The 23,827-nt window shown below is 29.5% G+C and overlaps 1 protein-coding gene across 2 annotated transcripts; it reads right to left on the bottom strand.

Annotated features, from left to right (window-relative positions):
- Positions 1 to 5,430: 5,430 nt before the first annotated feature.
- On the bottom strand, positions 5,431 to 20,331 carry LOC131849499 (uncharacterized). 2 transcript variants are annotated; one of them, XM_059199580.1, is made up of 5 exons: positions 20,184 to 20,331; positions 8,355 to 8,405; positions 7,354 to 7,479; positions 6,479 to 6,706; positions 5,431 to 5,585 (listed from the first exon to the last, which is right to left on the bottom strand). In XM_059199580.1, exons 2-5 carry the CDS (start codon positions 8,361 to 8,363, stop codon positions 5,505 to 5,507), a joined length of 444 nt encoding a protein of 147 aa, XP_059055563.1. In that variant the 5' UTR covers positions 8,364 to 8,405; positions 20,184 to 20,331; the 3' UTR covers positions 5,431 to 5,504. The 2 variants fall into 2 exon arrangements, with proteins under 2 accessions (XP_059055563.1, XP_059055562.1); XM_059199579.1 differs by lacking the exon at positions 20,184 to 20,331 and adding an exon at positions 19,141 to 19,215.
- Positions 20,332 to 23,827: the final 3,496 nt, after the last annotated feature.

Consider the following 23,827-nt stretch of genomic DNA (forward strand, 5'->3'; position numbering starts at 1 on the left):
TACAATACAGATTACTACAATAAAGATGCATTTGCAATTAAGTTGCATTTCATTGTACAAAAAAATATAATAATATACCGGCTATATTCCAGGCAAATCCACTAATAAATCCGATTCAATTAAGCAGCATTTATAATTCTAGACATGTAGCAATATATCCAGTTTTACCAATGTTGTAGTTGCTTCAGAATCAGTGCAATTTTGATAATATATATATTATTATATATATTGATATTCATCATAAACTAAATCCAAAATGATGTGAAAATAAAGTATTGCCAGAATTATCTGCATTATCCTTTTTAGGACAAAGAAATGCCTACTATTATTTTATTTCCCATTTGACCCTTTGTTCTATTGAAAAGTTTTAGCTCCAAATATTTTGAGCGTGCTACCACCATTCTCTATTGCCATTTAGGCGCGGGACACTTAAAATAATTGCATTTTAATGAACGAGACTAGAACATGCTAAGTACTCATTAAACTGCCAAGCATCCATTAAGACCCGTTCCCTATTCAGCTCAATGCAAACGAAACAATGGCTTATCACTTTCGGTTTGTTTCATTGTTTATTCTTGAGCGGCCTAACTAAAACATTAACGCGAAAACGTGCCGAGAAACAGAATGGAGAATATTTTGATTAACCTAAATAAATACAATTTTATTTTGAAAAACAACGACTTTTACGTAGACCCGTAATCAATTAAAGCCTGAAGTTCTATTTTAATTACTGCATGTTCATTTAAAATAATTAATGGTATTTTAATATAGTTATATCAAACTCGTTTAAATTCGATATTTAACTGTATTCCATTTCCCAAATTTACTATATTTAGTTATTTATTATATTCAGTTTAGAGAGTAAATACTCTGTTTCGCTTTCGTTTGAAATTTGGAAGTGAAGTCTTCTGGTGTGTTGCGAACGCATGAGTGGTATCACGGGTCACATGATAACCTGATGCCGGTAGTGCAGTTAATTTATATAGACTACGTTTACCGTTTAACTTTAGATAGGCCTTTAACTCATTTACCACTACAATTACCAAATACATATTGCATTATTATTTATATTAGGAAGATATGCGGTATTTTTACATGTAACTTATTACATAGATTATCCTATGTTAATTATATTATTATTAAAAATATTTTGCTCATGAAATATATATTTTTTTAAAGTAATGTACGTAAAAGTATATAAGCAAACAAATTCATGATTCATCATCATCATCATCTCAGCCCGGAAGACGTCCACTGCTGGACAAAGACCTCCCCCAAAGATCTCCACGACGGCGACGATCGGTCTTGCGCCGCTCGCATCCATCGCCTACCAGCGATCTTGAACAGATCGTGAGTCCACCTTGCTGCGTTTTCCGGTCCGTAGTCGCCACTCTAGCCCACATATTATTGCCTCAACGGCCATCTGTCCTACGAGCTATGAGCCCTGCCCATTGCCATTTAATGAATATATATGTAATAATATATCAATAGACACAATATTATATAAGTAATTATTATTATTATGAAGTACCCGAACAGAATAAAGTGATTAAATATTATGTCATCCACACTTATTCTGAATTTAGGCAATATTATTCTAGTAGTATTGGAATAAATCTGTCTATCTAAAATATAATTTGATTAAAAATAGCTACAACATTTTCAATATCTTCCAAGAATTATATAAGTATAGTCTCATTGAGCGCTCTTTGTAACTGGTACTAAATATCAAATAAACTATTACTACGTTCTCCATTTCTCATTTCTCGTTTCACGGAATAACAATTTTATTCATTCTATTGAAGAATATAATAGACTGTATTTTAAGACTCAACATCCCACAATAAATGTATATAATAGATTTATAAGTGTCAAACTATTTAATATTATGAGTTATTATTAAACGTCCTACGATTGTGAATTCGAATCCTGGCACTGTACATAACATACATTTGTATTCATTAGTATGATTATTTGTATTGGTCTGGATGTTTTCTATGTACATACACATATGAATGTACTGTATATTTACCACAGATAACATATTACATAATATTTACAAAGAAAAATGTATCTATGTATTTATATCAGTTGTCTAGTACCTACAAGCTATACTTAGCTTGGGACTATACGGCACTGTGTGAATTATCCTGAGATATTGTTATTAATTAATTAAAAAAATATATTGATATTCAACTAGTGTTATTCGCAACTACGTATGCATGTTTCAGATATCACTGCCTATTGGTGGTATCAAACAAAAAATTGTAACACTAAATCATTATTGTTTCGTTTAACATAGATAAAATAACTTTTATTTGTTTAAAAATATTACTTTAAAGACTAAATCCTTACTATTGAAAAATCACACTCTAAACAGTGTGAAACATGGAATTTTATTGTAATCTAAAATTGTTAGCTGTGTTCATATAAGTTATATATGTCATGTAATTATTTTTCAGGAAATGAATTGTCATTTTGTGATCTATATTGTATGATATAATAATTAACAATGTTTCAACTATCTTAAAAAAAGGACATGGTTCTAAATTCAACTACATTTTTATTTGTAACGCTATCAGATTTTTTTTCTACTTTAACCGACTTTGACGAGTTTTGTTTTCAAAACTAGTGCTTCTTATATAAATTTAATAAATATCTATTCAGTGTTAGTACTGAATAGATATTAGTATGTTATATATGTTGACAACATATAATATGTTGAGTTATCCTTAATAAGGTGTGTTAAAGAAAACATTTTTTTTATACTTAACTATGATAGGTATTGTAGTAAAAGGACAGATTTGTTAAATAGCATATGTAATGACAATACTAAAACAAATTAAGGCAGGTAGAACCAAATTTGTCAATATTAGAATAATATTCCTTGCAACATTATTCGGGTACTAATTAACGGTAGGCGCGGACAATTAATCATCTGTACAGACTTCATTAGATTCCGTTTGTATTATGAATAGAAGTGTATACACTACGGTAATAGAATATTAACAATTTGTGTAGCTTCAATATCTTGTTCGTTCATTATTTATTACTTATGTGAAATTGACTCATCAGTATATATATACATACTATATGTAGAACATTCTTTAACTTAATAAACTAATTGTATATTATTATATAAAAATAAACTTGGTGTTCAAAATTAACACGAGCAGCCTGTATTATTTTATTACTAGCTATATCCGCGATTTCACCCGTAGGAAATTTATACTGATGTATAAGCTATGTTACTGTAAAGTTTCAATCATATCCGTTCAGTAGTTTTTGCGTGAAAGAGTAACATACATCCGTACTCATAAACTTTCGCGTTCATAATATTATTAATTAAAGAAATAAAAATTGTAGCAGCATTACTTCTATTTAGTTCGTTTATACGACAAATGAGAGTATTTATGTAAATTTTTACTTTTTAGTGTAAGTTATAACGAAGAACTGTACCTAATATTTAACCGATAATGAAAAAATATGGCAAGCATTTTTTAAAGATTGCGTAACATTATTGTTTTTTTTATGCTATTATTGTAAATAAATATTAGAACATTGTGATTCTAACATTCCCTAAATATACTTATTTAGATGTGAAATGTACGTAGGATGTCATAACAAGATAATAATTATTCAATGCTTATTTTAGATAACGTCGGCGGACTATGAATAATGTTTATTAATTAACACTTTATTCTTTACTAGCTGTTTTCATTGACTTTACCTGAGTTTACATGCTACAGTACCTTAGCCATTTGTTATTTTGATAATTTCAAGGAATCCTTTCCTGAATTTGTAAATGTAAATGAAATCCACACCGTACATTAAACCTGAATGCTATATTTTAACGAATAGATTATTATTTTTCAGCTTAGTTGTTTGATTAAATGTCAACTCATTTTTTTCTTGTCTTACATACATATTATACACGGAAAACACCCAGACCGACACAAACACTAATACCTACTCATAAATACAAATGTTTGTGCCGTGCGAGAAATCGAACCCGCGACCATTGGAAGTAAAGCGGTATATTAAACCGCTAGACCACCGAGGCCGTCAAATACATATGAATACAAAATAGAGTGATAATATAAGTATTACCTATACCGTTACTACACAACACTGCAAGACTGGGGGAAGGGGATTGTTATTAATGTGGACTCATCACCCAATTACTAGCAATGTACAATGTCAGGTAGACCTCCACGCGGTTCCCCCTGGAAACCATCGTGATAAATTCCTGGTGAATTTGTCACGATGGGCTGACTGACCTGACCTCATGCTCATCTTATCATCCTCCACTGGTGCCCTGCCAGCGTAAACCGTTAGCGCAGGCAGGAACACCATTCCATTATCATCCATAAAAAAAACACTGCAAGACTTATCACTTCAATTACTAATTATTATTATTAAGGTGTTCCTAAAATCAAAATTATAGAAAACAGTAGCTCAGTTGAATTACATAAAATGAAAGTGGTAAACTTTCCTCATTTGAGGTGTGACAAGCCGAAAGCGACTTGGCGTGTAATGTTACGCTATAAATTATTGAAAAACGTCACTCACTCAGACCTTTGTATCCTGGTGAAGGTGTAGCTGAATATATTACTTTGAAGACTCGTGTAATTCGATTAAATAACTTCCAAACAATCACAATAATTAAATAATATGATCCATAAATTAGGATAACGCCGTAACCGCTTTTTTATGGAAAATGCCAGAGTCTGTTCTAAATCTGCCTGAAAAAAGATTCAAATTTCATATAAAATACTTAAAATTTATAGTGCTGATAATATTAACTGATTGCACAAAGAATGAGTGCGCAGCGGTTTCTATGTTGATTATGGCATGCCTCCTACTTATTACTATGTTTTTATTTATTTAAAATAACTTTTATTCAAAAGAACAACATCAAAGTCTATTTTCCTAATGAGTGATAGAATAAAAAAAAAGGTTATTCAAAAGTGCTTGTAATGAGTTTATTTGAATAATGATTATTTCTATTTATACTCTTATTTCATAAATATCTTTATGAAATAACAGTATAAATAGACTGAGTGTCAGTATGTAATCCTCATTCGGCTTCCTTCAAAATTTCTTTCAAAAATCCTTTCGACATTGATTGTTACCGAGCTTCATTTTTTTGTTTTCCGGTAATTGGAAAGTTTGTATCTAAACTTTCCAATTACCGGAAAGCATCAATAATTTACGGCGCCCAATGCAATAATCAATCATTATAATCTCGTAATTAATTAAATCAGAGAGATGATTACATGCCCAAAGGTATATAAAAAAATTAGATTAAATTAGAAATGACATTCATAATTTATCATTTTCTTCCTTCCCTGATACCATATTAAATTGTTATTTTTTGTTATATTTATAAATTAATTAAAAACCAAAGATAATGTTGCTTTTGTTTAATTTAAATATAAACCAATTCCATAACATTTTAATTTATTGCCGTCTTCAGTAATTGTATTTATTTCATATTTGCATTAGGCTGACAGTTGCATGCAATCTTCTACTAATTTCTTCGTTCCTTCGCATGGTACCTCATCGTCCCACTCAACGCAAGCCTGTAAATATCAATATTATATTATAATAAATTATTAAAATAACATGTTCCTATAAATTAATCTATGTCTGCATACTAAACGGAACCTATGCAAAAATATGTACTTCCTAGTTTTAATGATTTGGGTGTAGGTGGTAAACAATAGTTAAATGAAAACTTTTTTTACATAATAAGTCAAGACATAAATATAACTTATAATAAGAAATAGATTAAAAACAATTCCTATCAACTCCCTGCCAATGTTATCATCATGGAGATATACTAATAAATTTTACTTAATTCTCCGAAATTTATCTACAATTTCTATAACATTAATATATAATAAATTTGTTAGAAATTAGACAAAAAGTTGGAAACTGGCTGCAATTGGACTGTGAAAAATAGATTCTCATTAAAAGTTAAATTAATGTCAGTAATTAGGTCTCAGAGTTAGAATTCAACAGCCATCCAGATCGTAAAAACTGTAATCGGTATAATATTTTATGAAGGAGATTCAGAAAGACAAAGATTCTAAAATCACATTGTTCGCAATTACCAACTGATTAAATTTTACAATTTTGTTAAGAAATAAGTATGTTTTCTAGAACTCTTTGAGAAAATAAAAACTCGAAAATTACCTCCAGACTATTATACATACACTATTGCCTGTAAGATACGGGCATTTTGCTTGCTATTATTTTCAATACTGATTATAATTATGTGATTTTGTAGTAGTTGGATTGAGATTAAAGATTATCAGTATATTTCGGAGTCATACATGTTTCAAAATGTAATGTTTTTGACGGAAATGGTTAATGACAGATCAACATTATAATACTATAGTTTCTTAAATAATTTTAAAATATTATGTAACTATAAATATAAATTCGTCTATTTTCTGGTATAGGTACTCACTTTAAGATGCTGTATCTCGATACATAGCCTCAATTTCAACACATCGCACAAATCTTCAGGACCGAACTTGGACAAATCTTCTCCCACGCAGTTCTCTTCAATCGCTTCCTTCAGCTCACTATTTTCATTAAATTCATTTTCAATGACCATAGCTAAAGCATCCCTATCTATTTCTCCATCAGCCGAAGCGAAGCCTTTCTTATTTGCAATACATAGTTCTTTTTCACACTAAAAAAAGAATGTAGAACCAAGTCAACCTAGGTATATTGAAAAACAATAATTTGAGGTTTATATAATCAATAATATCTTTATAAATAAAGATTCAAGTTTTTGGTATGGCATCATATAATGGGAATAAATAAAAGGCATGACTTTAGTCGTAAAAATCATGATAATCTGGCAACAGAAAATGTCATTTCGTAATAAACATACAAAATAGACAGCCAAATTGTAAATCTAAACTTAAGGGTTTAGGTTTACTATTTTTATTATATTATAACGTTGTCCCTCGTAATGACATACTAATAATAATTAATAATGTAACCCAGAAAAAACCACATAGTTTAATTTAGTCCCAAGCTAAGTAGAGGTGGTGTTATGGGTACTAGTCAACTGATATGACTATACCAGGCCCATGCCCAGGCCCTCTAACTATAATATATTAACTAAATAATAATGAATATGTTTGACAAACTTAATTACGTTTTAATAATTTATTATTTTCATATTTACAATACCCAAAAATTAAATAATTTGAAGTTTAAAATACAACGAAGTCATTGCATTTCAGCATTTTACATCGACTTAACTGCTTATTGTAGTTTTGGTAATATACCCTTTTTTAGCGAAAGTTTAAAGAAACAAGTAAAACTTACGGGATCCGATTTCTTGTGGTGGAAACATTCTTTCAAATTCAACTCATCGTTGTGAGTTCGTCGATGTATGGCCATCGAAGATTTAAAATGATGATGAATACCCTTTTTGCAACAATATTTCACGGCCTGAAACATATTAATATTAGTAGTAAATATGCTTAACAAATATTAAAACTATATATAAATTACAAAATTTGGCAAAACTGAATATACATTTAAGTAAAAAATATATTAAATTTTGGTATACATAAAGAACTTTATAAAATCAATCTTATTTTATAGAATAACAATAGAAAATTGACGTTGGGCCCATGGAGCCCGGAAGCCAAATTGTTTTTAACATATATTTCAGCGCGGCTCATCGAGGTTACTTGTGACCCGAGAGCTGGTAGCTATTTTGCCCAAAGGCTAAGTATGGCCATTCAAAGAGGCAACGGTGCCTCGATGTGCCGCGTTAGATTACAATGATTGTTTTTTGTAATTGTTTATATTAAATATTGACTTATAAGTAATAGAAAATTAGTTGTTCAAATAAACTTAAATTTAAGCACTGAAGCGATACATTGAAATAAATAAGTGTGACTTTGTATCGCTCATTCCGAAAGCTACCTTATCACAAAAAGAAGAAAAAGCAAAAAACTTGCATATTGGTCTTTTAAATAATTCTTTACATTATTAAGTTGAAATGTCTGAATAATAACTACCAACTAGCACTAATTGATTAGGGTCAAAATATTAAATAAATTAACAATTTACACAGCACCTAGTCCCATTATAAGCAGCGCTAGTGTTGAGATTTTCGAGGAATCGAATCCGCGACAATCGGAAGTAAAGCGGTGTGCTAAAATCGCTAGATCATCGAGGCCATCAATAATAAGTAAAATCAGTACAGACCAGTGCCTACAATATTACTAATTTAACTTATTAAGCTTTGGTTTTATTAAAACCAGATAACAATTTGTACCTTAATTGAAATCAGTAAGATTTTTTAGAGTACTTACAGGGTGCATCAAAACTCTTGAGCATTTTGTCTGTTCTTCATTGCTAGCAGCCTGTTGATAAAATAAAATAAAATCTATTAATACATATATTTAGATACTTACATAATCAAAATTATTAATGTAATTAACCGAGTCTTACCACAAATAATTTTATGGTAAATAAAGGTAAATAAATTTACCTCCATCGACGTTTCGACTAGATTGTACTAGCCATGGTCACGAGCGGAGTGGTATCCTAAATCCTAAATAAAGATATACCTAACCAGGTATATCTTTATTTAGGATTAAATTGTTCGTTTTAAGACCCGATTAACAATAGAAATAATATACATTAAATACAAAAGATTAAAATAAGTATATAATTAAAGGATTACGTTAAAGAAAAATTGTTACCAAAAAATATTCTTTAACTTTATTTTATTAAAAGGATTTTATTATTTGTTTTATTGCAATTATATTAATATAAACTAGTCCTAAATAAATTAAAAGTCATGTAAAATACTTTAATTATTACGTAACTTGAACTTGCTCCCGGTTAAAGCATTATTAAGGATAAATATTGTCAAGAGTAACCCTATCACAAAACATGATATTATATTATTTACCAATGTTACAGCCACTGCGAATAATACGAAAGCAATTACACGATACATGATGTCCGTCGATCTAGTGTATGTGTACCAACAATATCAATTTATATAGTGACACGAAACTAAACCAAATGAGTAAACATTGAGATTAAATAGCAGAAAATTATGCTTATTCTCACCAATATAAAAGCACATTATAAAAAAAATTGTTAATAACGTATCGGACATTCGTTACTAGAGTTCCGTAGTTTTATATTATGTCACTTACGTATTACAACAGCCAGGTGGCGCTTCAACGTGTAGACATAGCTCTCAGTCAAATTAATTCTTAAAAATATAAAACGGATGAATAACGCACAAACTACAAGTTAATTTAGTTACTTATGTTATAAAAACCAAGTGATACTATTCGCACATCAAACTATATAGAAACAATGAATAAATAAGTGATCAAAGTGGAACTAAGTGACAATTATGAAACAAACTGAAGTGACATTTTAATGCAATATTTTTTACATTTAAGTGATTATAAATAGCAACTTACAATAAAACACTCTAATTGTGAAATGAAAGTGATTAATTAGTGACTTATCTGTATATTTCATTTTTATAAATGTGCAGGGTATAATAAATTTAGTAGCTTTTGGACATTGCATTCAAAAGAAAGATTGTAACGGCAAAGCATTCTCGTATTCCGATATTGATACAAAATTTTGAAAAGTTGATTATCAATAACATTGGCCTAGTTTGGTAGGCATCTGCTTTTGATCCGAGAGGTCGTGCCTTCGAACCCAGACAGCGGCACATAGATTTTGTAATAAATAATAAGTATATCAGACAAGATTTGGATATGTTAGAATTGAAAATATTAAATTATTTGGATAGTGGTCCATAATTTCATATAGGTACATAAAATCACTTAATACAAATAGGTGATTGAGGGTAGTGGAACTGGAAGATAAATATGGACGAGGAATTTGTTACATTACGATGACGGCGAAACACTTCGCTATCGTATTTGGATTTATCAAGCTGTAGTCAATTGAATGCTACAATAAGGAGTGCTCCAAATGCATCATTAGAGGATAATGAAGAAATAAATGAATATAAAAAACAGATAGAAACCCTTAATATTGAACTTCAATCGGCCAACAATGAAGTAGAAAATTTACTTTTAGAGAACAGGCAACTAAAATTACAGTTACAGTCAAAGGACAAAATAAACAAAATATATAAGAAGATAGAATCTGGGACAAGTACACCAATTTCGAATAAAAAAATTTCAAATAAATTAAATATTACAGGATGTAGTATGCTAGAAGCCAGTCGATACACATTGAACATAAACAGAAAGCTATATGTGGGACCAAGAAAAGTGTCGCACACGGAATGTCTTTCTCCACAGTTAAGAAATAATAACTTTGAATATTGTAGTGATATGTTGAAGTCGTCACCAAACACTGTAAGCAAACAAAATGACATACTACAACAGGGCAGTCCGTGTTCTGTTACTTCTTCGGTAAATACTGAAAAACAAATATTAGAAAATAAATCACATCAGGAGAAGAAAGTAATTATTATGGCAGATGAGCAGGGAAGAGGACTTCAGAAGAAAATGCAGGAATTACTGGGATCACAATATAAAGTTTATAGCTTTTTTAAACCAGGTGCGCGTTTATCTAAAATCATTGATCACTGTGACCTGTTACAAAATTCATTAACTGAGAATGACTACATTATATTGTTAGGTGGCATTAATGACAGGAATCCATATGAATGTATATCCCATTTGTATTGTTTTCTGAATAATCTAAAATGTAAAGTGAATATACTAGTAGGGGAAGTTCCTCAAAACAGTGTATTGAATGAACTTAAGTTAAATAATAAGCTAAAAGTCACTTGTAACCAATTTAAAAACGTAACTTTTGTAGATATGGATTTCTATAGACGTGTACCATTTAAAAAGTTCTATACAACTCATATTAGTCAAAGATTACTTAGAGATATTTTAAAAATTGACTATAAATTAAAATCATACACATCTAAGGCAACACAAACAGAAATTAGAAATATAGTCCAGGCCACACAGGTAGAAGTAGAAAATCAAGATGCAGAACCAAATACTTTTTTTCGTCCCTAAGTGGAATAAAAGTACTTCATCTACATGCATACCAATAAACATATTTTATCAGAATATCTTAGGAAAAAATTTGATCAGCTGCAATTATATTTCGAAATGTTACCTTGTCCACCTGACTTTGTTTGCATTACAGAACACTTCTTAAACACGGAATCTGTTACATCAATAAGTTTTATGAATTATGACATTGTATCATGCTATTTTAGAATTAGTAAAAAGAGAGGAGGTGCTTTAATATTAGTTAATAAGGACAGACAAGCAAATGATATCACAGAATGTAAACGATTTGGTATGGATCAGCAATTTGAAATATGTGGAGTGCAGGATTCAAACACTGGAATTAAATATTTTTGTTGTTATCAAAATGGTTCTAACATTGAGATTTTTATGGAAAAATTTGAAATATTTTTACAACAGTACTTTGATAAAAAATGTATAATATGTGGTGACTTCAATATAGACTTTTTAAAAGAAAATAAAATGAAAAGTGACTTTTTAAACCTCATAAAATGTTATAATTTTCGGTATCTTGTTAACGACATCACCTTTATAAGAAATGACTCCTACTCTTGCATTGATAATATATTGACAAATATTCCTGACAACTCATTTATCAACACCACAGTTGATAATAATGGTCTTTCAGATGGGCACGCTGCTATATTGACTCAAGTTCTAGCGGAAAATATACATGAGAGGAAATGTAAGCAAAACTATGTATACATTAAAAGAAGGATTTTTAATACATACAACAATGCAAAATTTAGGCAAAGCATAAAAAAAGTAAAATGGCTTGAATTAGGTATAAATAACTTTCTGACAAAGTTCTTTGGAATATTTAGGAAAAATTTTAGGTTAAAAACAATTAAAATAAATACTTGCAAAACTGGAAAATTGAAATGGGTGTCAAAGGGAATAAAAGTATCTAGCAAAATGAAACGAGTTCTTTGCACACTGGATAAAAATCAAAATGACGAAAGCATATACAGCTACCGAAAGAAATACATAAATATTTATAGGAGGGTAATAAGGAAAGCAAAAACATTAACAGTACAGAACGAGATAAAGAAATGTAGTAACTCAAATAAAGAAATCTGGAAAGTTGTAAATAGATATAAAAGTAATAAAGCACTTAGTAGACATGAGAAGCTTATAATAATATCAAAAAATACGACCATCTCAGATACAAAAGAAATTGCGGAAATGTTTTCAAAAAAATTTGATTATAGTACAAAAGACACTACAAATACTGAAGATGCAATGAAACTATTATATAATAATGTTACAAAGCATGATATTAAAATGATATTTCGATTAACAACTGCATCAGAAATAATTTCGATAGTAAAGAGAATGGAGAACAAAAAGTCAACTGGTTATGATGATATGCCCTTAAATATAATTAAAGAAAATATAGATATATTAGCGAACCCATTGTCGTATTTCTTTAATATATGTATTGATCAGGGAGTTTTCCCAGAACAATTAAAAATTTCAAAAATAATTCCCATACATAAGAAAATGTCAAAAATAAATATTAATAATTATAGACCAATTGCTCTTTCTCCAGTGTTATCTAAAATATTGGAAAAAGCTATTAAGATACAATTGATGTCCTATTTTAATACAAATTTAATTTTAAACGCACGACAGTTTGGATATCAAAAAGGAGTAGGAACACCAAATGCAATTGATGCCATGGTTAATGATGTAACAAGGCAATTAAATAATAAATTAAAAGTTGCTGGAGTATTTTTGGACTTGAGCTCAGCCTTCGATACAATCGAGCACCAGATTCTGATAAGTAAACTTAGCCACTACGGTGTTACAGATAAAGCTCTTTCTCTACTAAAAACCTATTTAATAAACAGAAAACAGTTCGTAGAAATTGTCGATATGGATGAAGACGGCACGAGGAAGGTATATAAATCATCATTAGTAACTGTAACAAGAGGTGTGCCTCAAGGTTCAGTACTGGGCCCTATATTTTTTATTATTTTTTTAAATGATTTAATTAACTTCATGCTGAAATTGTTTTCTGATATTGGAATGGTTGTATTTGCGGACGATACAAATGCAGTAATTGCTGGTGCAGATATCAATGATCTGAATATCAAAGTAAATGCAGTAATGGCAGCCTTCAATACCTGGTTTGTAGCAAATAAACTGGTACTAAACACAAATAAAACTAATATTATGTTGTTCAAAACAACTGCTAAAAATAAACAAACTCTCAGCACACACCTAAATGGAATACCCGTAAAAGTAGTTGAAACAGTAAAGTTCTTGGGAATACATTTAGACTCACTATTTAGCTGGAAAACAGAAACAGGTGCATTAGATAATGCCATAAGCTCTGCATGTTATGCCCTTCGTTGTCTGAGAGAAGAACTTACGGAAGATCAATTACTGACAGTATATTATGCTTTGGTAGAATCTCGGTTACGATATAGCATTAAATTTTGGGGAAATAGCTACAAATACAATACAAACAGAGCATTCCTCGCACAAAAAAGAGCGATTAGAGCCATAGTTTGCATTGCACCCTGGGAATCATGTAAAGACCATTTTAAAAGATTAAAAATTCTTACAGTACCCAGTCTTTATATACAGGTTTTGTTGACAGACTTAATCAAAAACAAACATCTGTATGAATCTGAAGATAACATGAAACAACGTTTAATAACAAGGAGAATGAATATACAGAAGGTAATAATTCCTACACTAAACGTAGTAACACACTGCCCAAGAAATCAAGCGGTGATACTCTATAATAAGTTACCGAAGGATCTTAAATTATTGAATAGTTTGAGTTGCTTTACAAAAAAATTGAAGTCACTACTAATAGATAAATGCCTGTACTCAGTTGACGATTTTTGATGTTTTTTTTTTTGTTATTAATGACATTCTGTAAAATGACAACATGTAAATTTATTAATTTTATTAACCATCGTATCAACATTCAAATACAATGTACATTGTTCATGAATAAATAAATAAATAAATAAATAAATGCAAACATGATACATGATGTATACTCATTTATATACCTTTTTCATGACTTTATTTAATAATCGTATCCAAATTAAAATAGTGACTTATGCTACGAATTTTTTTTTAATTCAGCTATATTTCACGTACATATTACATATCTCGTATACCTCGGCTAATACTCAACAGATTTCGATGATCTGTCTATATTTAATTATGATAACAATACTTCAGTGCAAGAGTAGTAAAACACTCATTAACATACAAATTGTATTGACAATATGGACCTTTGTATGGAAATAAATACATACCTACTAGTGATTAATTGCGAGTAAATTGGTATCTAGTCTTGATATTAGCCGACAATTATTTCACATTATCTTTTTTAGTTACAATAGAATAAATTGAAGTATAATTTGACATTTAAATATTTAATCGATCTTAAACAACAGTCTGTAAGTAAATCAGCAGACAATACCACTCAATATTATGTTATGCCAAAGTTCAATATTAAGTTGTTGATAACATTTCGGTTTTCAGTTTGATCTCTATCTATATGAGGTTTCATATTGCTTTACAAAATATTATTTGAAAGACGAAATTTTATATATTAAGTTTATCTTAAATTTCTACTACTGAATCCTAAAAATAATTTATTTTTTTAATTTTTATGTTGTTTAAGGTCAGAGACGTCATTATCATATGTACTTTAAGTATTATAATATGACATTACATATAATAGTTGTAAAATCACAGGAAGCGACAAACACTAACTGCTCTTTTGTTATGTGTCGTGTAAAAGGTAATTTCCCTTATTTTATTAATTTAAGAATATAGTTTTTTGATTCAAAAACAAAACACAAAAGCTTTTACTTATTTATTAAATTATTAAAACAAATCTGGTAACATTTTTATTTTTGTTGAACTAAAAGTAACTAAGTGTATTTCACAATATTTCACAAGTTTATTCTTTTTATTATCTTATGGCAGATTAATACATTGGTCCACCTAAGTAGTCGTAGGTTTAATTCAGTCACAATAGAACAATTTGTATGACCATTTGCGTATATTACTCTAAAAGGTCTAATAATATTTTCTAGATACATATATTATGAAAGTAATGATAAACTTATTACAGACTAAACTATTTCTATAATAATAAAAACTATATTTGATTTTGATTGTAGTCTGCCGAAGATCACAGAAGCCATTCAAAAGTATCTAGAATTTTTATAATGTTTATATTATGTAATAAAATATGTTATGTTGTAAATTGATATATATATATATATATATATGTATACTGTACTAAGTTGCGACACCGATTTGGATATACTGTAATGGTGTTGTAATATTGAAATAAATAAATATAATAAAAAAAAAAATATTTATATATTTCTGTCAGTTATTTACCAAAAACCAAAAATAAACTACTAAATATTCATATCGCGTACACATAAATAACGTTCAAATTGAATCTACAAATATCCGTCTTATTAATGTCGGTTAAAAAGAAGTATAGTACACTAACAATGTTTAAGTACTAAGTACAGTTCAGTGAAGTTTAAAGGTTAGGTTGGGTATAATTTAAACTGCTCTACAGCTGACAGATTCTCAGGTTCAGAATTAATTACACTCTAATTGATTTATTACCACTAATTAAGCTAATTCAAGTTTACAATTCCTGGCAAAGTTGCTATCGAAAGTGGTAATTTAATAAAGTGCCTATTATCTTGTTCTTAGTAGGTATAAAATTAGTATATTAGTTAAAAATAGACCTGATACAAAAACAATCTTAATCAGTTTTATTAAGATAGAAATAGACGTGTTGTAAATTAGTATATGACTAAAATGAAACACGTCTATTGGAAAAGTAATCATAAAATCTGGTCATTACAGTAATGGTATATAGGCTGGTAGCCCACCCGAAGAACTGACATACGCTAATAACATTAAACTTCACATAGTAATAAAGTTTAATGAAGATATATAAACTATATTGAATTTCTATTACCTTTGTTATATATATCACACCTATGTATATTCATGCAATACAATTAAAAGAGCTACCTAAGAAAAATAAACAAGCGTGAGTAACGAGGGTCGTAACGGTCTTTTAGTACAACAAATGTTTCATACCTACATATACCGACCTATACTATGATAAATTACTACTGTTAAATCATCTTAAAGAAGAAAGAATTTTGTAATTGTCCGACTTTTGTTCTCTAATTCTTTTTTTAAAATTCCGTAACATTATCTAAAGTCAAAATATAAAGACAATTATTTAGATAATAATCCAAATGATTATATTCATTAGTTTCTAAAAAGTAAAGAAAATATAACAAAATAAGTTTTTTTTAATATTACATAATGATTATTTTTGTTAAGATCCATATTATGAAAGATTGTACACTGCCTATCTATGCTAGATTGATACATTTATCATTGACATATACATAAGCCAATAAATATGCCTATCACTGGAACCATAGTTAGGATAAGGGTGAGTTACAAACACAACTTTTTAAATATATAATTACCGTACTAACGTAAGAATATGTCCCGGCAGTTAGTCCCATTTAAAAACTGCGCTTGTCTGAACATAGCCTAATAAGGTCACTCGCTTTAATCACTAGATACTCGTACATGACAGTCAATTATCTGCTTCGCTTATTTTATTCGCTCGAAAAACTAATTATTACGAAAAAGACCGAGTAACACTCCGTCCCTTTGCTAAGAGAAATATAAACGGAAGCATTTTCATTAATGATTTTTTGCCCTTAGCATGTTTATTTAACATTAATTACTCGGCTATTACCATAAATATTATTTTTTATTTTCCTTTTTCCGAAATACGACGAGACTTAACACTGTTTTAACTTTATTACGTTGGTTTTAATACGCGTACCTACCTAATGACAAATAAAGTTACCTCCCAAAAATCTATCACAAAATCTACGGCAAACCTAGAATAGTAATAAACCCAGAACAGAAGTAATAAGTCATATCGATTGAAAAATACTCATCGAAAACAGAAAAGATATAATTCAGAATTTACCAATGTTTTTGACAGTTCCTTGTAAAATAATGTGTTGCAATATTTTTGTCATTATCCAATAGATTTTATTATATTTCTGCTATGTTTATTATTATTAGTACTTGTTATAAATAATATTACTTAGATATATATTATGTCGCACTAATACAACACGATTGTTTTTGTAGAAGAAAAAAGAGCATGGGAAATACTACTAATTATATGTTACACGTAGAAAATACCTAGATCAAAAAAAGAGTAATTACCAAAAGATTACTGATATATAGTAAGGCCTATATTTTGAATATGATTATTGTTTGAATATTGAATCCACGACCTACGACACGACAAAGTAGTGACGCAGTGTGTTTAACTACCCCTCCATTAAGGTTTTTACTGAGATTTCATGAGTTCATAGAGTTTTCTACACATTTCATTGAGTTTTATAGACGAAAGGAATTCTATTTGTTGGATTATATCCATTTTAGTACCTGCCCTACTCATCTGTATGTCCACAGAACTGAATAAGTTATTATTAGCCATAAACATAAACTGTCGATAAAACCAAAGGTAAGACATTAAATAAGCACGAAAACTTTGCTAACTAAATATTATAGACCGTGAAGACTATACTTGAACTAACCATGGTACTTAGTTTTATGGCTATAGAAAATTAAACTATACTGATATTGCTATAAACCGTATATATATAATTTAAGTACAAAAATAGACGAATAATATCTGTAACAAAATAATCTGTATAAATAAAGTGACAATCGAAAAATAACTATACAAAATGGACGATTGTGTAATCGAGAGTCAATTCAGTATGAATTTAGTGGATCTTTTCAGATTCTCTTTTTGCTTCTTGAGGAAAGTTATTCAGTATTATCACATATAACATAATATTACAGTATTATTATATAAATACCTACTATCACTGGCTCTTGGTTACCCTAACTGTAATAATCCTAAAAAGATTAAAATAAACATTAACTTAATTAGATACAGTAAATAATGTGAATATGAGCTTTTACTATACATAATAAATAATTGTATGTCTGATGAAATGATGTATTAAAATAATATCTTATACACATTTATTGTTATATTGATTGTAATGATGTACTATCTTTACGTGGTATAATATAGTCTCTTCTAGCGCTGTCTATTCGCTTAGATCTTTTAAAGTACACGACGGATTTTAATGCAGTTTTTAGCAATATATAGAGTGATTCAAGAAGACACGTATGTATGTTATGTAAACCCATGCAAAGCTGAGCGAGTAGCTAGTAGTATAAAATTTTTGCTTCCTTCAACTTGATTTCTATATATTTATAATGATTTTACTGGAACAGTATAATGTGGCTTTACATAAAAAAATCTTATTGTCTATTTACTGCTCAAGTCATAGTAATATGATAATAAAGAACCATTTTATTATGAAGCTAGTTCATAAACTGAAAAACATCATGCTAAGTAAGGGTGACCCTTATTTTATAGTGTACTCATAATATATATTACCCCAAAGTTGTTAGGCATAATACACTGTTATGATAATGAGGGTTTATGCTATGACTTCAATATATATAACAACATTCAATATATTTTTATACACTTTTTTTTATACACTACACGCCATAACATTTTTTGTACACTTGCCTAAAATTATAAATACAATATAAAAATATTCAAATAGATATCCTGTATTGTGACAAATTAATAATATAGAACAAGAATATAACAAAATAATTTATAATAATGATATTAAGTGTTAAGTAAAAATTAAAATTCTAATATTTTTTTAATTAAATTTAATTATAAAGTTAAATTTTAAGCTACGTATTATTTAAAAAATCTTTTTAAATAATACGTTTATTTTAGCATGAATTAAAATTTGTATCCTGGATAAAAAGTTTTTTTTTTTAAGAATTGAAAAAGAACACAAATAGAAAATTATGTAACTATAATACTAGATATTAAATAACAGCTTTTAACTAAGTGCAAAATAATTGAAATCTTTACTTTTCGCATATAATATTCCACACATACGCGCCCCGGCGAAACGTCGTGCAAAGCCAGTACATCCATGAGAATTTCATTAGCATAAGGCGAGTAAGTCTCTTGGTTGTGGCCTGCACATTTTATTTGCATAACTGCCCGGAAAGCTTCCTATGTGCACTGGCGTCCAAAACTGTATGCATTTTAGTTTAAACAATTTCAAATGTGCTGAAAATCTCAGATGTGGGAGAATCCGATAGCAAATAGCAATACAATATTTCTTTTAGTACTTTTGAATTCGCCTCTCTTTCAACAGGAAAATAGGCAGATCCGTAAAATTATATTCTTTATACTATTACTATATTATTACTACGATTTCAAAAATGAGGACATTTCCAACTTCATCGTTTTTTTTTAGTGTATCATTTGGCCTAGTTTTATCTATGTTGTCGCGTATCATATGCGACAATATGGAATAAACTAAGCCAAAGAAGTTCAGTACAGACAAATAGACGGTAAACAGTCAATTTACTTTATAATATTAATTAGTTACTCTGGCAAACCTTAATTTGCCGTAGAAATAATTTCAGAAATACCCTACCACTAATCGTATATGTCATAAGAAATATTCGATTTGTGGTAGGTTATTCTGAAAAGGTAAGGTTATTCGAAAAATTCAAAACAAAACAAACTTTTCATAAGAATCGGTCAAGTCGTTTTGGTTTTATTCTAAACGACTGACAACGATGACAAGCACAGTAACGCGAGATTTTTATACACAAGCTTTTCATTTCCTATTACGAGAAAAATTAATAAAATATAAATGTTTTAGAGTTTACATGTTACTATAAATAAGTATAAAATATTATTGTAAATTATATATTATAACTGTTTGTCAAATTGTTTATATTATATAAATACGTGTATGTAGATAGAACATACACGTGTACGTTACGTGAAGGATCAAACAATAGCATAATAATTTTATCGCGGAAATAAACAAATCACTGAAGCGAAAATATATAATATTGTTTAATCATCTAACAAGTAACTTCAATATTACTTACCCTTCAGCATAATTCCTATATATACCAACGATGGCCTATTTTCTATTTTTTTATAAATTTAGTAGCATTTAATTAGACTCATGCTATAAATAAATGTTAAATATCAGATCTACTTTACTGAAGTGTGGTTAACTAAGAGATCGAAGAACTAATATTTGAAGAAAAATAAAATTTAGTAAACGATATTAATATAATAATACTTATTTAATAACTAGGTATGAAATTTATTATGTTTTCATTTTCCGCCCTATAATAATAAAAATGTAAAAATACATCAATAGCTATTGACAGATTCGATAGTCTGGCAATTTAGTTTAGATGGTCGTGGGTTTAATTCCTCGCACGGTGCTAACATTTGTATTCATAAGTATGTACTGACTGTATTTTTTTCGTCAGTATGTACAATAATGTACATACTTACAAAAAAAAAAACTTAGTAGTTATATCAGTTCTCTAGCACCCTTAATACCGGCTCTGCTTAGCTAGAGACTAGATTACGCTGTGTGAGTTCTCACTATAGTTATTAAAAGAAGTATAAGAAAGTACAGATTTTTAACCACTTTTCGAATCTGCCGCATAAGCCATATTCAGACTGATGAATTTTTGTAAAAATAATTAATAAAATTATAAACCATGCCAAAACAAATTGTAAATATTCAAGGTTATGCGTGTTACATGCACAATGTAACACGCATAGACATGCATATCTTATATATAAAATTTTCGTATCACAATGTCAATTACAATACTTTTCCGAAACAATTTTTCAAAAATTTTGTATGCATCTTAGAATCGGCTACTATATACATATTTTACATTTTTCTAAGTAATGAGGATTATCCAGTCATTTTTTTTTCATTTTTTTACAATTTTCTTTTTTATTTCTTCTCACCCTTGTACTATCAACCCCTATTTTGTAATAGCGATTTTAATTTATATGACAAAACAACATTTGGGGGGTTATTTAGTAATTTATAATATCACATCAGAACTTCTGCCTGGTAAGTTATGCTCCATAGTAAGTTTGGCTGGACATTTTCACAATTGCCTCAAGAATTATGCAAATGGCGCCAATTTGTAATTATTCATCCCATCACCTAATAGTTTAAATATTCCGTCTTTGCTACAGTCCATTCATTGTATGGACCTTTAATATTCCGGGCAATGACCCACAATTGTAAGTGGCATTCGTCAGATATACGAGTACAGATACAGCATAGGCGTCATTATAAAATGGTACTAAGTAATTTGAACTCTATCTATTACGAACAAAGCAACATTTTCCTTATGCAATATTTATTACTTATATGAATCCTCCTCTCCAATGAATCCACCGTCCAGTCAAACGGGAATCCAAATTACGACGGCCTGAGCCGAGGTTCGAACCCCTAGCGGTGCTCCAGACTAAAGTATTATCCGTCTGGTAAAGACGGACTCCTCAGGCTAAAGTATTATTCAGCTACTATCGTCCGGTGAAGATGTAAAAGTCAACTGCAGCCAGCAGCAATAGAATCCGAAAAAAAATTTAAATCAACATATTAAAAATATTAACAACCTTTTAGAATTGCCGTATAGTCATACTTATTTTATTAATCTAACACTTATTCGAATGATAATGATCTAAAAAGCCTTTACATGTTAAAATTTGTGAATACAAACTACTAAATTGCACTAATTCATTCGAATAGAAATATTAAGTATATATATATAAACACCTATATATATATATATATAAATATCCCCTTGGGCACTTTGTGGCTCAGACGTGCCGTATAGGTAGTTTTTTGTTGATCCATTTTCACTTGTTGATCCGGAGGCCTTTTGTTGATCTATTGCCAGCTGACCATATATAAATGTTGATCCGTTTTGAGCCACAACTGTCACGACGAGTAATAATAATAATTAAGCGATTTATACACGATTTTATACAAATCCACCTTTTTGGCATACGAGCAGTTCTTGATCCAATTCAAACGGGCCAATCAGGGTGCAGCATTTGCCAAGGGCTTCCTCATTGGCACGTTTGGGCTACTACATTATGGCTACAGTAACTTAATAATGTCTAGCTAGTATTTCAAAAATAATAGTCTACCTAATCTAAATATTTATAGAAATCTGTCTGGAGTAACGTGACTCCAGATCAAACCTCAATACTTGTTATTTTTTGGACGGGAATCTTTTCTTTTGTAACAACGTTACTGAGCGAATAAAGAGAAGACGCAACGGCGGATCCAGGGGGGAGCGTCATGGAGGTCATGGGAGCGTTATGACTCTCCCCCCCCCCCCCCTTAGCCCAGGACTTAGGTAGACCACTAATTGAACTAAAAAATAATGAAACAGCAAATTTTTTTGCACGATCGGAGTGTTGGTGCAGTAGTATTAATTATAATTAAACATTGTTACTTAAAACATAACAGTTAAAGTACTATAACACTAAAAGCAAAATAGGTATTTTCAAAATACTTTTTCAAAATAAATTACCCTTTGAGTTTTTGTCCAAACCTCAGATATTTTATTTATTTTAGGTATATCAATCATTACATAGTATAGCATAGTATAGTCTGTCTGTCTGTCTGTTTGTTCCGGCTAATCTCTGAAATAGCTGGACCGATTTTGACGGGACTTTTTTTGGCAAGTAGCTGATGTAATAAGGAGTAACTTACGCTACTGTTATTTTAGAAAAATAAAATAAAATTTCATGCGGACGAAGTCGCTGGGGCCAGTTAGTCTATAGATATACCGAGATTTAATATTTAAGTTGCTATTATGTTGTTGACAAAATTTTACTGTAATGTTACTATTACGTTATCCTACACAATTTTTATTATTTTGGATGAATAAATAAATAAATAAATAATAATCTATACATGTAAATAAAATTGGAGTGTCTGTTTGTAATATTGAAATAACCGTTTTTTACTACTTACATATGAATATAAATATGGTACATACACCAAAATAACATATTTTACAATTTTTGTCTGTCTGTCTGTTTGTTCCGGCTAATCTCTGAAATGGCTGGACTGATTTTGACGGGACTTTTTTTGGCAAGTAGCTGATGTAATAAGGAGTAACTTAGGCTACTTTTATTTTAGAAAAATAAAGTTAAAAACCACGTGGACGAAGTCACGGGAACAGCTAGTGTATAATATATTAGAGATACCTACGTGTTTTTTTATTGATGACTAGCTGTACACGGGATTTCGTCCGTGTGGAATTTAACTTTATTTTTCTAAAATATAAGAAGTTAAATTCCACGCGGACGAAGTCGCGTGTACAGCTAGTTGTCGGTAGTCTAGCGATTTAGCTAGCACACTGCTTTGATTCCTGCTTGGTGGTCGAGGGTTCGATTCCTCGCACGCTGCAAACATTTGTATTCATGAGTATGATTGTTTGTAACGGTCTGGGTGTTTTCTATGTATAGATAATATATATGTATTTACGAAAAAAAATCTTTGTATTTATATACAGTACCCATAACATAATCTTCAGCTAGCTTAACTTGTGTCTAGATGAAGCTGTGTGAATTGTCCTGAGATTACTATTATTACTATAATAAATCTTTTCAAATCAGCCGATGTTTATTTTTGCCATAATACGTGCTGTTACCATGTGATAATATTACGTACGTACTTATTAAACTA

The sequence above is a fragment of the Achroia grisella genome, unplaced genomic scaffold (assembly GCF_030625045.1).
Source record: "Achroia grisella isolate CSIRO2021 unplaced genomic scaffold, CSIRO_AGI_Agris_v1 utg642, whole genome shotgun sequence".
Classification (NCBI taxonomy): domain Eukaryota; kingdom Metazoa; phylum Arthropoda; class Insecta; order Lepidoptera; family Pyralidae; genus Achroia; species Achroia grisella.